Source organism: Oncorhynchus tshawytscha, linkage group LG10 (assembly GCF_018296145.1).
Source record: "Oncorhynchus tshawytscha isolate Ot180627B linkage group LG10, Otsh_v2.0, whole genome shotgun sequence".
In the NCBI taxonomy this organism is placed as follows: Eukaryota; Metazoa; Chordata; class Actinopteri; order Salmoniformes; family Salmonidae; genus Oncorhynchus; species Oncorhynchus tshawytscha.
In genome coordinates this window covers 45379749-45397459 of record NC_056438.1, presented here as the reverse complement: position 1 = coordinate 45397459, position 17711 = coordinate 45379749, and the positions used below count along the sequence as shown (strand labels likewise).

The window sequence follows — 17711 nt, the reverse complement described above, 5'->3', positions numbered from 1 at the left end:
CTCAGACAACAGCACACAGGGCAAGAAGGTAAAGACAACAATACATCAAACAAGGCAGCCACAACTGTCAGTAAGTGTGTCCATGATTGAGTCTGAATGAAGAGATGGAGATAAAACGGTCCAGTTTGAGTGTTTGTTGCAGCTCGTTCCAGTCGCTAACTGCAGTGAACCTAAAAGAGGAGCGACCCAGGGATGTATGCGCTTTGGGGGCCTTTAACAGAATGTGACTGGCAGAATGGGTGTTGTATGTGGAGGGTGAGGGCTGCAGTAGATATCTCAGATAGGGGGGGGAGTGAGGCCTAAGAAGGTTTTATAAATATGAATCAACCAGTGGGTCTTGCGACGGGTATACAGAGATGACCAGTTTACAGAGGAGTATAGAGAGCAGTGATGTGTCCTATAAGGCGCATTGGTGGCAAATCTGATGGCCGAATGGTAAAGGACATCGAGTCGCTCGAGAGCACCCTTACCTGCCGATCTATGAATTAGTCTTAGCATGAGTAGGATGGTCATCTGAATCAGGGTTAGTTTGGCAGCTGGGGTGAAAGAGGAGCGATTACGATAGAGAAAACCAAGTCTAGATTTAACCTTAGCCTGCAGCTTTGATATGTGCTGAGAGAAGGACAGTGTACCATCGAGCCATACTCCCAAGTACTTATATGAGGTGACTACCTCAAGCTCTAAATCCTCAGATGAAGTAGTCCCACTGGTGGGGAGAGGGGCATTCTTCTTAACAAACAACATGACCTTAGTTTGGAGGTGTTCAGAACAAGGTTAAGGGCAGAGAAAGCTTTTTGGACACCAAGAAAGCTTTGTTGTAAAGCATTTAACACAAAACCCAGGGAGGGGCCAGCTGAGTATAAGTGTGTATCATCTGCATATAAATGGATGAGAGAGCTTCCTACTGCCTGAGCTATGTTGTTGATGTAAATTGAGAAGAGCGTGGGGCCTAGGATCAAGCCTTGGTGACAGGCAGCGGCTGAGACAGCAGATGTTCTGACTTTATACACTGCACTCTTTGAGAGAGGTAGTTAGCAAACCAGGCCAAAGACCCCTCTGAGACACCAATATACCTGAGGGGCGTCAGCTGGCTTTAGAGTGTTGGGCCAGTAACCGAAAGGCTGACACGGTAAAAATCTTCCCTTTCATTAGCCGCCCCCACAATAATGTAATGGTCTACCGTATCAAAAGCTTTGACCAAGTTAATAAAAATAGCAGCACAACACTGCTTAAAATCAAGGGAAACAGTGATATCATTTCGAACCTTTAAGGTTCCAGTGACACATCCATAACCTGAGCGGAAACCAGATTGCGTACCCGAGAGAATACTATAGACGTCAAGAAAGCCAGTCAGTTGATTATTGACAAGTTTTTCCAACCCTATTGATAAACAGGGCAAAATAGAAATTGGCCTAGTTAGGATCAGCTTGTTCTCCTCTTTAAATAAAAGATGCACCATGGCTGCCTTCCAAGCAATGGGAACCTCCCCAGAGATGAGAGACAGGTTAAAAAAAAAAAAATAGTCAAAGATAAAAGTGACATACAGGAATTTGATGATAAATCAGGAACTGTCCATGAGAATGAGGAAGAACGACAGGGTGCATACTTTGAAGAATCTCAAATATACTGTATTTTGATTTGTTTAACACTTTTTTGTTTACTACATGATTCCATGTGTGTTATTTCATAGTTTTGATGCCTTAACAAATACTCTACAATGTAGAAATAGAAAAACCCTTGAATGAGTAGGTGTTCTAAAACTTTTGACCGGTAGTGTGTGTGTGTGTGTGTGTGTGTGTGTGTGTGTGTGTGTATATATATCCCATATTCAATTAGTAATACCAGATACTGTAATACAACTGGTTTTACTTTAAGTTGCATTTCTGTGTATAATGGTTTTTCATACGGTAAAATACCCACTTAAATTATTCACCTTAAAACAAATGGAAGACTTGATGATAACCTAGTTGACAAAAGGTTTACACAGAAATCATGTTGCCTTTGGGAAATTCAGCTCTCATGTTCCCTGTCAAGCCACGCTTTGTAGACAGAAAAGTCCTGCCCGCAAGTGAATAGATTTATACTGGCTTTGGTTAATGGAGTCATTGTACTATGTTCTTTTTGTGAGGGGAGTTTTGAGAAAAAGAAAAAAAATGAACAGTGTGGCAAGTCAAATACTAAAATGAGTTGAAGTGAATTAATAGAATATACGCATTTGCTTTTCAGGGAGTCTTTCTGGAAGTGGTTTGCACTTTAACACAGAGGTCAATATAATAGGCTGTGTCCTGCTTATTCAGCTGCATGAAGACTACTTGACCATTGAGATACAACCTGGGTCAAGTCCCCATGTCTCGGTAGGGAGCTCCATGACAAATGTGTGTTTTACCTTCGCTGTCACTGCGATGTCAGCGGTCGCCCTGTCTACAAGACACATGTTCCTACCTGGCGTCTAGGTAGAGTATCCGTCAGTCTCTCCAAGCAGGTATCCGTACCTGTCCCTGTAGCTGGCTCTGGCTTTCCTCCAGTTCGGCCACGCGGGTGCTGCTCTCCTGTAGCATGCTCTGCTGCCGCTGCAGGGAGTACTGAAGCTGGACACAGCGCTCACTGGAGCGGCCACACACCAGAGCGCTGCTACGCAACTCCTCCTGCAGAGACGACAGCTGTGGAGTAGAGCGAGAGAGAGACAGGGGTTTACACACACACACACGGACTCTCTCACACGTACACACAGACGACAAGGTGAGACACACACACACACACAAGCACGGTAACGGAGCGTGTCAGACAGTCACAATGGAGTATAAGCAACAGGGCGGTAGCAACACGGAACATAGACGCACACCTCTTTGCCCTTGAGGTCCAGCTGTCTCTGATAGTGCTGCTTAGCGTCCTCCGTCTGCAGTAGGCGGGAGCTCAGCTCATCCCGACAGGACGACAGGGCTGTCTCCAGCTGCCTCACCTGACACGCAGACACACGGCATAAACACAGAACATAAATACGGTCCTTGTCAAGCCACACATGTTCTTGTCCTCTTTCCTTTGCCATACATCCCTTGTGAAGCTCGTACACGCCCATGTCAACGATCTACGGTAAGATGGCGGTAAGACACTCGATTTGATATTGATATGTCGTCACCAAGCACAAGACTGGTAACTGTAGTTAACTGTTCAGTCCGACGTCTTTGCAGAGCACAGTACGGTACAGTTGATATGCATTTAAACTGAGTGCTAGAAAAACCTGGGTATAGCATTCAATACAGTGTCTTCCATTTATTGTTACCTTGGTGGAAGACTCGGTGGCCTGCTCTCTGACACTCCGTAGAGCCTCCTCGCCATGTCTCACTTTGGTCTCTCTCTCCTGGTGATAAGTACATTGAGATCTCATGACAAGTTGCACAGCACACAAGCAAGCCATTCATTCCATTAACGCTATGGCTTCACGTACGGTCATGAAATGTTATTTAATGAGTGTTCTGGCACAAAATGGCTGCCGTGCCATGCATCCCAGTTACATAGTAGTGGTTCCTGAGAGGATGTGTAGGATTAAACTGTATAGCTGCGGTGGTTCTGACCTGTGTGAGCTGGTCCAGGGAGACCTGCAATAGGTGGGCTGTGCTCTGGGCCTCGTGTCTCTCCCTCTGGGCACAACACACAGCCTGCTCCAGCTCTGAGACCTGGGCCCGGGTCTGGTCCAGAGACAACTGCAGCTGGAGACAGGGAAGGAGCAAGAGAGGGAGAGAGGGACAGAGGCAAAGAGATAAAAAGGGAGAAAGCCACTACTACCGAGAGAGCCCACAATGACATGTTTTTATTTTTATTTTTTACTTTTGCTTGATTCCATTATTTGTACAGTTCCTAGAAAATAGAGGAAATGAGAGAAGGAAGAGGGAGACTGTCTGGCCCCCAAAAAAGTCAACGATAAAGCGGCACAGGAAGTTGACGATGAATCAGGAACTGTACATAAGAATGAGGAAGAAATCCACACACAAACACGAGACTCACCAGTTCCACTCTGTCCTGCAGTTCCTTGCACTGGTCAGCACGGGCCTTTTTACTTTTGTCCAGAGCCTGTTGGAAGTCCCTCTGCTTCTTGGTCATCACAGACTGGTAGTGCTGGATAGCACTGGCCTTCTCCTGGGATGAGAGAGAGAGAGAGAGAGGGAGAGAGAAAGAGAAGTAGAGAAAGAGAGTACCTCATAACAATGAGCATGCTTTATGAGTCACTTAATGTGACGTGTGTGTGTGTGTCTGCGTACCAGCAGCTCCTGCTCCAGCTGAGTGTTCTTCAGAGCGGCCAGTGAGTAGGCAGAGCTCTTCTCCTGCAGCTGTTTCTCCAGAGCCGCCACACGAGCACTCTTCTTCTTCAACTGTAGCAGGACAGCAAGACCACCGTGGGGTGACGGTCAGAATTCAACAAATACGACTCACACATCAGATACATGAAGCCTAACATGCGCATGCACGCACACGCACACACGACAACAAACAAGCTCTAGTTCATCTGTGTTGGCAGATCTGAAAGAAGCTCTATGTCCACTGGAAGGGCAGATGAAGCCATCCCTATTACCCGTATCCCTTCACTACACATCTGCAAACCCAGAAGGGGATAAGGGAAGAAGCTAGTGGCTTGGGGTTTTTGGTACTCGGCACACCTCTCCCCTTCCTCACTCACTCTCCTCACCTCCTTCTCGGCATCGGTAGCCAGGCTGGCCCTCTGGAGCAGCTCGCTGTGGACCTGCTGGTAGTGGGAGGCCCTCTGGGCCATGGAGCTGTGCAGGGAGGAGACCTCCTCCTGGGCTTTAGACAGCCTCTCCTGGAGCCTGGAGGCCAGGGAGCTCTGTCTGCCCCGCTCCGCCTCCACCGCCTGAAGCACTGGGAGCAGCTGCTGGTATCGCTCACCTGGAGGAGTGAGGGGGCGAGAATGGGATGGTATCAAACTTGTGATACCATTACATCAATTCCTTTCCTCCCCAATGAATGTGCCACCAGCCGCCTGTAATTCGGTTGTACTGCACACACACCTGGCTTGGGTCTGAGTGGGTCTGTCGTTCCTGTGTAATCCACTGGGAGCAGCATACAGGGCTTCACACAGAGAGGTCCCTCATCACCCTGTAACAACACAACCCCATCAAGTGGCAAATAAGTATCTCCCTATCACCCCAAGTTGACTGTCTGTTTTTGTGCATATAAATATATGTCTGAATGTGAGTGACTGTACGTGTCAACGTACGTGCGTGTACGTGCGCATGTCCCCAATCCTCCATACCTCTCGGAGGTGCAGCAAAGCCAGTATGCTCTCCAGACTAGCTAATTCAGCCAGGCTCTGCTGGGCCTCTCTCTGGCATTGGACCAGCCTGTGTTCCTGGCACTGGGTAAGGGCCCGGAGGTCCTCCGTCTCCCTGTGGAGAGAGGTCAGCTCCCTGGCCGCCAAGGCCCGCTCCCCCAGCTCCATCTCCAGCCGCGAAGCCCGCTGGGCAGCCTCCTCCAGACGTCCCTGGAGCTCAGAGGTTTTGGTGTTGAGTGTGCGCGCCTGGGTGACCTCCTCCTTCAGCTCACTAAAGAGATGGTTTCAATGACATACAGTGCATTCAGAAAGTATTCATACCCCTTGACTTATTCCACATGTTGTTGTGTTAAAGCCTGAAATCAAAATGGATTCAATAGATAGTGTGTAAAACAACACCACATAATTACAAAGAAAAAGCATGTTTGCAAATATATTGAAAACTAATTTACATAAGTATTCACACCAGACTCAATAATTTGTAGAATCAGCTTTGGCAGAGATTACAACTGAGTCTTTCAGGGTAAGTCTCTAAGAGCTTTCCACACCTGGATTGTGCAATATTTGCCAATATAAAAAAAAATGTATTTGTCACATGGCCGAATACAACAGTGAAATGCTTACATACAAGCCCTTAACCAACAATGCAGTTTACAAGAAAATACTCCCCAAAAAGACATAAGAATAACAAATAATTAAAGAGCAGCAGTAAATAACAACCGCGAGGCTATATACAGGGGGTACCGGTACAGAGTCAGTGTGAGGGGGCACCAGTGTCGAGGTAATATGTACATGTAGGCAAAGTTATTAAAGTGACTATGCACAGACAATAACAGAGTAGCAGCAGCGTAGAAGGGGGGACTTGGTGCTCCGATACGCCTTGCCGTGAGGTAGGGTGGCTGGAGTCTGACAATTTTTAGGGCCTTCCTCTAACACCGCCTGGTTTTGAAGTCCTGGATGGCAGGAAGCTTGGCCCCGGTGATGGACTGGGCCATATGCACTACCCTCAGTAGTGCCTTGCAGTGGAGGCCGAGCAGTTGCCATACCAGGCAGTGATGCAACCAGATGCTCTCGATGGTGCAGCTGTAAAACTTTTTGAGGATCTGAGAACCCATGCCAAATCCTTTCAGTCTCCTAAGGGGGGAATAGGCTTTGTCGTGCCCTCTTGACGACTGTCTTGGTGTGCTTGGACCATGTTAGTTTGTTGGTGATGTGGACGCCAAGGAACTTGAAGCTCTCCACCTGCTCCACTACAGCCCAGTCGGTGAGAATGGGGGCATGCACGGTCCTCCTTTTTCTGTAGTCCACAATCATCTCCTTTGTCTTGATCACGTTGAGGGAGAGGTTGTTGTCCTTGCACCACATAGTCAGGTCTCTGACCTCTTCCCTATAGGCCGTCTCATCGTTGTCGGTGATCAGGCTGTTGTGTAATCGGAAAACTTAATGATGGTGTTGGAGTCGTGCCTGGCCGTGCAGTCATGAGTGAACAGGGAGTACCGGAGGGGGCTGAGCACACACCCCTGTGGGGCCCCCATATTAGGATCAGCGTGGCGGATGTGTTGTTACCTATCCTTACCACCTGGGGGCGGCCCATCAGCAAAAACAGGATCTAGTTGCAGAGGGAGGTGTTTAGTCCCAGGGTCCTTAGCTTAGTAATGAGCTTTAAGGGCACTATGGTGTTGAACACTGAGCTGTAGTCAATGAATAAAATTCTCACATAGGTGTTCCTTTTGTCCAGGTGTGAAAGGGCAGTGTGGAGTGCAATAGAGATTGCATCATCTGTGGATCTGTTGGGGCGGTATGCAAATTGGAGTGGGTCTAGGGTTTCTGGGATAATGGTGTTGTGAGCCATGACCAGCCTTTCAAAGCACTTCATGGCTACAGACGCAAGTGCTACAGGTTGGTAGTCATTTAGGCATGTTACCTTAGTGTTCTTGGGCACAGGGACTATGGTGATCTGCTTGAAACATGTTGGTATTACAGACTCGGACAGGGAGAAGTTGAAAATGTCAGTGAAGACACTTGCCAGTTGGTCAGCGCATGCTCAGAGTACACATCCTGGTAATCCGTCTGTCCCTGCGGCCTTGTGAATATTGACCTGTTCAAAGGTCTTACTCACATCGGCTGAGGAGAGCGTGATCACACAGTCGTCCGGAACAGCTGACGCTCTCATGCATGTTTGTGTTATTTGCCTCGAAGCGAGGATAGAAGTCATTTAGCTCATCTGATAGGCTCGTGTCACTGGGAAGCTCTCAGCTGTGCTTTGTACGCATCTCTGTGTGTGGCGTAAAGGTGGTCAAGAGTTTATTTCCCCTCTGGTTGCACATTTAACATGCTGATAGAAATGAGGTAAAACTGATTTAAATTTCCCTGCATTAAAGTCCCCAGCCACTAGTAGCGCCGCCTCTGGATGAGCGTTTTCTTGTTTGCTTATGGCGGTATACAGCTCATTGAGTGCGGTTTTAGTGCCAGCATCAGTCTGTGGTGGAATGTTCGCAGCTATGAAAAATACACTGAAAACTCTCTAGGCAGATAGTGTGATCTACAGCTTATCATGAGATGCTCTACCTCAGGCGAGCAACAGCTGAGACTTCCTTAGATATCGTGCACCAGCTGTTGTTTACAAATATGCATATGCCCCGTGTCGGGGGTAGTGTACCAGAGGCTGCTGTTCTATCCAGACGATAGTGTGTATAACCCGCCAGCTGTATGTTATTAATGTCGTCGTTCAGTCCCGACTTGGTGAAACATAAGATACTACAGTTATTAATGTTCCATTGGTAGGAAATTTTGTCCCAATTATTTTCCACCAAATGAACGTTAGCTAACAGTACAGATGGCAGCGGCTGATTAGCCACTTGTCGCCTGATCCTCAAAAGGTACCCCGATCTCTTTCCGTGAAATCTCTGTTTCTTTCTCCTGCAAATGATGGGGATGAGGGCCTGTTCAGGTGTTTGGAGTATATCCTTCCCGCCCGTCTCATTAAAGAAAGATTCTTCGTCCAATTTGAGGTGAATAATCGCTGTTGTGATGTCCAGAAGCTCTTTTCGGTCATAAGAGACAGTAGCAGCAACATTATGAACAAAATACTTTTAACAACGCGAAAAAACAAACAAAATAGCACGGTTGGTTAAGAGCCAATAAAACGGCAGCCATCCCCTCCGGCGCCAGCTTCCTAGATATTTTCCCATTATTCTTAAAGAAATTATTCAAGCTCTGTCAAATTGGTTGTTGATTGGCTAGACAAATATTTTTAGGTCTTGCCATAGACTTTCAAGTAAATTTAAGTCAAAACTGTAAATCGGCCACTCAGAAACATTCACGCTCTTCTTGGTAAGCAACTCTGGTTTCATGTTTTTGTCCTGCTGAAAGGTGAATTCATCTCCTAGTGTCTGGTGGAAAGCAAACTGAACCAAGTTTTCCTCCAGGATTTTACCTGTGCATAGATTCATTCCATTTCTTTTTTATCCTGAAAAACTCCCCAGTCCTTAATGATTACAAGCATACCCATAACATGATGCAGCCGCCACTACGCATGACAATATGGACTATGGTACTCAGTAATGTGTTGTATTGGATTTGCCCCAAACACAACACTTTGTATACAGGACAAAAAGTGAATTGCTTTGCCACATTTTTTGCAGTATTACATTAGTGCCCTGTTGCAAACGGATTTCATGTTTTGTAATATTTGTTTTCTTTACAGGCTTCCTTCTTTTCACGCTGTCAAATAGGTTAGTATTGTGGTGTAATTACAATGTTGTTGATTCATCCTCAGTTCTCCTCTCACAGACAATTGTCCTCATGGTGAAATCCCTGAGCAGTTTCCTTCCTCTCCAGCAACTGAGTTAGGAAGGACGCCTGTATCTTTGTACTGACTGGGGCAGGGTTTCCGTTAGGAAAATGTGGTGCTTGACATTTTCAATTTGCCTGACATTTGAGAAATGTACCAGACCCATATGCATTGGGTTCGTAACCTGATTAGGGCATCCACCTACATTGCTCAGAATGACAGAAATGACACTTAGAATATGGTAATTCATATTAATTAAAACCTCAACAGGATCGGTGGGTCCCCTGCGGGACGGTTGAGCTAACATATGCTAATCACATTAGCCTGAAGATGTTCTTGTTACTTACATCTCCCAGGACATAGACATATCTGATATTGACAGAAAGCTGACATTCTTGTTAATCTAACTGCACTGCCCAAATAACAGTCACTATTACAGTGAAAGAATACCATGCTATTGTTTGAGAGTGCACAGTTATGAACTTGAAAATGAATTAATAAACCAATTAGCCACATTTATCACAGAACAGCGCAAACTGGCTCTAACCAGAATAGAAAGAGTGGGAGGCCTCGGTGCACAACTGAGCAAGAGGATAAGTACATTAGAGTGTCTAGTTTGAGAAATAGACGCCTCACAAGTCCTCAACTGGCATCTTCATTAAATAGTACCCGCAGAACACCCGTCTCAACGTCAACAGTGAAGAGGCGACTCCGGGATGCTGGCCTTCTAGGCAGAGTTGCAAAGAAAAAGCCATATCTCAGACTGGCCAATAAGACAAAAAGATTAAGATGGGAAAAGAACAGACACAGGAAGATTGGAAAAAAGTGTTATGGACAGATTCATCTAAGTTTGTGATGTTCGGATCGCAAAGAAGAACATTCGTGAGATGCAGAAAAAAATGAAAAGATGCTAGAGGACTGCTTGACGCCATCTGTCAAGCATGGTGGAGGCAATGTGATGGTCTGGGGATGCTTTGGTGGAGGTAAAGTGGGAGATTTGTACAGGGTAAAAGGGATCTTGGAAGTAGGAAGGCTATCACTCCATTTTGCAACACCATGCCATACCCTGTGGACGGCGTTTAATTGGAGCCAATTTCCTCCAACAACAGGACAATGACCCAAAGCACTGCTCCAAACCATGCAATAACTATTTAGGGAAGAAGCAGTCAGCTGGTATTCTATCTATAATTGAGTGGCCTGCACAGTCACTGGATCGCAACCCTATTGATCTGTTGTGGGAACAGCTTGACCGTATGGTATGTAAGAAGTCCCCATCTGTAATTGTCAAAGAATCCTCAATTTGCAGCAAAAGCAAAATTTGAAGGACACAATTATTATTTCAAGTAAAAATCATTATTTATAACCTTGTCAACATCTTGACAATATTTCCTATTCATGTTGCAACTAATTTCATGTCTGTTTTCATGGAAAACAAGGACATTTCTAAGTGACCCAAACTTTTGAATGGTAGTGTACACTGCTGCCATCTAGTGGCTAAAATCTAAATTGCTGGCATAAGTCATTATGGCCTTTCGTTTTTTTCCTTTGTATTATCTTTTAACATATATAATCTGTTATATTCTCCTACATTAATTTAACATTTCCACAAACATCAAAATGTTTCCTTTCAAATGATATCAAGAATATGCATATCCTTGCTTCAGGTCCTGAGCTACCGGCAGTTAGATTTGGGTATGTCATTTTAGGCGAAAACCTGAAAAAAGGGGAGGTTCCTTTAGAGGTTTTAACAGAACATGTAAATCGAGGATACAACGATATGCAGGCTTTCTTACCGAATTCTGAGCCAACAAGACGAGTAACAAACAGCAAAATCACTCACCTATGTCAATCTACTTTAGTAGAAAAGTTTAGGCTACCTATTATATTGGTCAGCTTGTCAAGAAAGAAATAGTCTATTCCAAATAGACTCTGGGACAGTCGTGGGATGATAGATCCCAAATTCAAACAACCAAGGCAACATTTTGAAAAAATACAATGAAAAAAGCAATGAGTCTGATCCAACAGATCAGAAAGTTTAGCTTAAAATGTTGAGAAACTATTATTTCTTCACATTGTATGCGCAGCAAAGCTCACAAGGCAGTAGAATACACACAAATCTTTGTTCCATAATGATTTAGAGGGAACACAGTTGTCAAAAGGGCATTGCACGCGAGCGGTTTCATGTGACAAGAGATGAAATTTAGAAAGAGAGGATATCTAATAGGCTACTTTGAAGCGAGGCAAAAAATGCCTGATTGGGAAAATATTGGACGCCTCGCTTCGCGTTCCTAGGAAACTATGCAGTATTTTGTTTTTTTTACGTGTTATTTATTACATTGGTACCCAAGGTAATCTTAGGTTTTATTACATACAGTCGGGAGGAACTATTGGATATAAGAGCAACGTCAACTCACCATTATTACGACCAGGAATACGACTTTCACCGAAGCGGGTCCTGTGTTTTGCCCACCACCCGGGACAATGGATCAGATCGCAGCCGGAGAACCAATACAACGACCCCGTAAAAGGGGCAGACGAAGCGGTCTTCTGGTCGGGCTCCGGAGATGGGCACAACGCACACCGCTCCCGAGCATACTACTCGCCAATGTCCAGTCTCTTGACAACAAGATTGATGAAATCCGAGCAAGAGTAGCATTCCAGAGAGACATCAGAGACTGTAACATTCTTTGCTTCACGGAAACATGGCTCACTCGAGACACGCTATCGGAGTCGGTACAGCCAGTTGGTTTCTTCACGCATCGCACCAACAGAAACAAACATCTTTCTGGTAAGAAGAGGGGTGGGGGGTATGCATTATGATTAACGAGACGTGGTGTGATGATAACAACATACAGGAACTCAAGTCCTTCTGTTCACCTGACTTAGAATTCCTCACAATCAAATCATTATTGCAAAACTGAAAGCGCGAACCACTGCTTTTAACCAGGGCAAGGTGACCGGAAATATGACCGAATAAAAACAGTGAAGCTATTCCCTCCGCAATGCAATCAAACAAGCTAAGTGTCAGTATAGAGACAAAGTAGAGTCGCAATTCAATGGCTCACACAAGAGGTATGTGGCAGGGTCTACAGTCAATCACGGATTACAAAATGAAAACCAGCCCTGTGGCGGACTACGATGTCTTGCTCCCAGACAGACTAAACAACTTCTTTGCTCGCTTTGATGACAATACAGTGCCACTGACACGGTCCGTTACCAAAACCTGTGGGCTCTCCTTCACTGCAACCGACGTGAGTAAAACATTTAAACGTGTTAACCCTCGCTCGCAAGGCTGCAGGCCCAGATGGCATCCCCAGCCGAGTCCTCAGAGCATGCACAGACCAGCTGGCTGGTGTGTTTACGGACATATTCAATCAATCCTTATTCCAGTCTGCTGTCCCCACATGCTTCAAGAGGGCCACCATTGTTCCTGTTCCCAAGAAAGCTAAGGTAACTGAGCTAAACAACTACCGCCCCGTAGCACTCACTTCCGTCATCATGAAGTGCTTTGAGAGACTAGTCAAGGACCATATCACCTCCACCCTACCTGACACCCTAGACCCACTCCAATTTGCTTACCGCCCCAATAGGTCCACAGACGACGCAATCTCAACCACACTGCACACTGCCCTAACCGATCTGGACAAGAGGAATACCTATGTGAGAATGCTGTTCATCGACTACAGCTCAGCATTTAACACCATAGTACCCTCCAAACTCGTCATCAAGCTCGAGACCCTGGGTCTCGACCCCGCTCTGTGCAACTGGGTACTGGACTTCCTGACGGGCCGCCCCCAGGTGGTGAGGGTAGGTAACAACATCTCCACCCCACTGATCCTTAACACTGGGGCCCCACAAAGGTGCGTTCTGATCCCTCTCCTGTACTCCCTGTTCACCCACAACTGCGTGACCATGCACGCCTCCAACTCAATCATCAAGTTTGCAGATGACACTACAGTTGTAGGCTTGATTACCAACAACGACGAGACGGCCTACAGGGAGGTGGTGAGGGCTCTCGGAGTGTGGTGTCAGGAAAATAACCTCACGCTCAACGTCAACAAAACAAAGGAGATGATCATGGACTTAAGGAAACAGCAGAGGGAGCACCCCCCCTATCCACATTGACGGGACAGTAGTGGAGAGGGTAGAAAGTTTTAAGTTCCTCGGCGTACACATCAAGGACAAACAATTGGTCCACCCACACAGACAGTGTGGTGAAGAAGGCGCAGCAGCACCTCTTCAACCTCAGGAGGCTGAAGAAATTTGGTGTGTCACCAAAAGCACTCACAAACGTTTACAGATGCACAATCGAGAGTATCCTGTCGGGCTGTATCACCGCCTGGTACGGCAACTGCTCCACCCACATCCGTAAGGCTCTCCAGAGGGTAGTGAGGTCTACACAACGCATCACCGGGAGCAAACTACCTGCTCTCCAGGACACCTACACCACCCGATGTCATGAGCCACTGCCTGTTCACCCCGCTATCATCCAGAAAGCGAGGTCAGTGCAGGTGCATCAAAGCAGGGACTGAGAGACAGAAGCTGTTTTTCAATCTCAAGGCAATCAGATTGTTAGACAGCCACCACTAACATTGAGTGGCTGCTGCCAACATACTGACTCGACTCCAGCCACTTTAATAATGTAAAAAATGTATATCACTAGCCACTTTAAACAATGCCACTTCATATAATGTTTACATACCCTACATTACTCATCTCATATGTATATACTGTACTCGATACCATCTACTGCATCTTGCCCATGCCGTTCTGTACCATCACTCATTCATATATCTTTATGTACATATTCTTCATCCCTTTACACTTGGGTGTATAAGGTAGCTGTTGTGAAAAGTTGTTAAGTTAGATTACTCGTTGGTTATTACTGCGTTGTCGACCTAGAAGCACAAGCATTTTGCTACACTCGCATTAACATCTGCTAACCATGTGTATGTGACAAATAAGATTTGATTTGAAAGGTCATCCAAATCGGAATTTGTATATTTCAGAGTTCCCAGTTGTCTTGGAAGAACAACAAGATGCTGCAGCAGCTCAAATGTTCTACTCTGTATCTGTATGCTGTACGCGTGTGATAAACAAGATGCATAACGAATACCGTACACACAACCTAATTTAATTCCACAAAACTTATTGAAATTCCCTTAAAGACTGATAAGCCCATTCAAAAAACAAAAATATTTCCATCGACTGGTATTTCCACCAATGAATAGGCTAAAAAGCATTATTTGGAAATAGGATTTTTTGGGGGGTATTATTATTATTTATGGGGTTTTCCAAAAAACAATATTGGACAAAGGTTGGCTACTATACACCATCCAAAGTGTAATTAATAACTTCACCATGCTCAAAGGGATATTCAATGTCTGTTTTTTTTTTTTTATCCATCTACCAATAGGTACCCTTCTTTGTGATGCATTGGAAAACCTCCCTGGTCTTTGTGGTTGAATCTGTGTTTGGAATTGACTGCTTGACTGAGGGATCTTACAGATAATTGTATGTGTGGGGTACAGAGATGAGGTAGTCATTCAAAAATCATGTTAAACACTATTACTGCACACAGAGTGAGTGTATGCAACTTATTATGGGTCTTGTTACGCACATTTTTACTACTAAACTTACTTAGGCTTGCCATAACAAAGAAGTTGAATACTCATTGACTCAAGACATTTCAGCTTTTCATTTTTAATTAATTGGTTAAAAAAAATATCTGAAAGCATAAAGGGGTATTGTGTGTAGGCCAAAATCTCAATTTAACACCACGAACCATATAGCTAGCTACTCAACTCCGTGATGATCAGGGCTTTAAATTAACTTGTGTTCACCAGCCACTTACGTCAGGTAGATACTAACATCTATCACCCACTCAGATTTTTTTACCAATCAAAAGATTTTTGTTCGGTTTAATTACACCAACAAATCAGATGCGCATGCTTTGTAATGTTTCTAAAAACTAATGTATAACTAGTAAGAAGTAGTGGTAAATTGAAACAAAAAGGCAGAAATACTTTGAAAACAGCTACTGCAGTATTTATTTTGCTCTAAATACAATCATACGTAATTATTTTTATTCACAAATGCGAGTGAACTGCGTGCACTGTGGAGCCCTGGCCACCCACCAACGTGGCTGGTGAAGTAGACATATTACCCGCCAATGTCCAACTCTACCCGCATTTGGCAGGTGGTAATTTTAGGCCCTGTTGATGATAATGCCCACACCCACCTGATGGTTTGGCCTTGCTCCTCTCGCGCTCTCTCCAACACGGTGCACTTGCTCTCCAGCTCCTCTCTCTCTCGGTCACACACGATGAGACTCTCCTTCAGTTTGCTCTCGCTCTCCATGACCTTGGAAACACAGTCGAGCCATAAGGTCAAAGGGTCGGTCACTACTCACTATTTCCTATGCTGAACTAAGTTCAATGAGTTACCTTTTTCAGCTTAATGGAAATATTTGTCTTGTAGTCTTTGAAAGCGTCTGTGAGTTTCTCAGCATTGCGAAGGGCTTGGTTCCTTTGTTGCTCCGCTCTGTAAGAAACGAGACAGCTCAGTACATTGTCGTTATTTCACACTAAAAGACATTGTTATGCCTGTGAATGAGCAACAAGTGTCAGTGTTTTCCTTAGTTGGATTGTTGCCTATGTCCGGGCACAAAGGACCTGAAGGAACATCCTAGGATGCCAGCAACAAAATCAATTGAGAACAATAGGGGACAAATTATTTTAGATGGGGAGAATCAAAGCTAAAACAAATTAATGCAAGGGGAAACAAGTGCCATGTGTTACCGTTTTCCTTGTCTGGTTGTGTCGGTAAGCTCTGTTCTGAGCATGCTCAGTTCGTCTCTGAGTTCGGCTACCTGTCTGTCACTTTGAGTTGCTGCCTGCTGGCTCTGCTCTGCCTTCAACTCTGCAGTCCTAAATCAACAACAAGTCAACAACATACAATTCAGTTCTATTTTCATTCTGAAAAAGATATTGGAAAATACAAATTCAGTGAGACTTAATCACAATCTTACATTTAAAGACACAGCAATAAAAAAATATGCCTACTGACCGGAGTTCTTTGGCCTGGGCCTCCACCTCAGCCTCCAAGCCCAGGATCTGCTCCCTCATGACGGTCACACTGGAGGTCTTAGCCCCTACTGTGGAGCCCAGGAGACGGGCCTGAAGAAAGAGCAGATACACCGACCATTTAGCATCTCTCCTAGTGAATGTCAATGATCTTTACATGCATGGTTGTTCTCACTTAGTACCTTGGTTTTAGAGCTGGCCAGTTCAATCTGGGTCGCCTCCAGGTCACTGATGAGCTGTCTGTTCTCCAGAGCCAGGGAGGCGTTCTCCTGACGCAGGCAGCCTAGCTTCTTCCTGAGGGGGGCAACCTCCATCTCCACTGCCCTAGACGAGGAGCACTGATGGATACAGAGGTATAGACAGGTTAAGACATGAACCACAAACCCAACACACACACAAACATCAAAGACAAGAAACACACTCAACTCAGATTGTCAAGCAAACAGACAAAGTCTGTGACATTATAGCTACAGAGTTAGTGTACAAATGACCACACACATACAGTAACATAGACCAGTCCATCTGTAAATAAAGTGTCTGTCTCTCTCTCTCACCCTGGAGTCAGTACTGGGTAGGCTTTCACAGGCCTGTCTCTCAGCTGTCCTACTTCTGTGGAGGGGTCTCTCAAGACTTGGGTTGTCAGGTGGAGGATGTGGGACATCAGGCCGCTGTAGGTCCTCTAGGGACAGAAGACCTGGCAACCCATGTACTAAACTCCTCTCAGACCTCTCACTGTGACTCTCATGTCCTGAGTGACTTGGAGGATGGCAAAAAGGCATGTCAAAGTAAGTGCTACACCTGTTGGACTTTCAGAGGACCTAACAGTCTGTTAGTCAATTGGGCTGTGTGCGTGAGGAAGTTGCATTGACTTGCACCTACCTGTGACTAAATTGGGGAAATCAAGTTAGCCATGTAACGTTATATTGACACCTAGCAAGTTAGCGTCGCTTACCTTAATTGTTCTCCCAAACTTTGCAAACTAATCTCCGTCAATCGCAATTGATTCCTTAAACTGGCCACATCTTCGACAAGATCCTCGTCGTTGTTGTTAAACATTGGTGGCTGTCATTTGCACACGCTAACGTTAGCTAGCTAGCTAACATCAACAACTCGCGTAGCCAGTTTATCAATCAACAGGTTGCTAGGGTTATTTGTTAGCTAGCTAGTTAGCTAACTGAAGATGTATAGCAACTATGTGCTGTGGTACTCTGGATAAAGTTACTTCGCTAGTGGAATAGGAACATACGCGGTAATCTTTGAAAAGGTTCATAAAGTTTAAACATCGTTTACTGCTTGGCAGTTCAGTCGCTCACTGACAAAAATGTAAACATCGCTCAGCATCGCGTCATTCGATTGGACGAGAGGGAACTGTGTGAAAAGTGATTGGTTTCACGAAGAGGTCGTGAACTGCAAAGGCCGCGAATGGTGGCGCGTTTTGGCTGACCAATTCAAAAGCATATGCATCCCGGCCTCCAAGAATTTTCCTTTCTGTCTGTGTTGGTTTCTGTTACACCTGGCAAATTCTCATTCATCTCAATTTGTGGAGCAG

General features: G+C 45.2%; 1 protein-coding gene across 1 annotated transcript in view; it reads right to left on the bottom strand.

The window, feature by feature from the left end:
- Positions 1 to 17505, bottom strand: part of ccdc18 (coiled-coil domain containing 18) — a 33802-nt gene extending 16297 nt beyond the window's left edge. The window contains 16 exon segments of the mRNA XM_024435259.2: positions 2493 to 2660; positions 2843 to 2959; positions 3281 to 3358; positions 3573 to 3707; positions 4003 to 4134; positions 4257 to 4367; positions 4682 to 4899; positions 5022 to 5109; positions 5267 to 5555; positions 15319 to 15440; positions 15524 to 15620; positions 15878 to 16006; positions 16146 to 16255; positions 16345 to 16500; positions 16717 to 16918; positions 17115 to 17505. Coding sequence (XP_024291027.2) covers positions 2493 to 2660; positions 2843 to 2959; positions 3281 to 3358; positions 3573 to 3707; positions 4003 to 4134; positions 4257 to 4367; positions 4682 to 4899; positions 5022 to 5109; positions 5267 to 5555; positions 15319 to 15440; positions 15524 to 15620; positions 15878 to 16006; positions 16146 to 16255; positions 16345 to 16500; positions 16717 to 16918; positions 17115 to 17218 — 2256 coding nt within the window. The 5' untranslated portion in view covers positions 17219 to 17505.
- Positions 17506 to 17711: the final 206 nt, after the last annotated feature.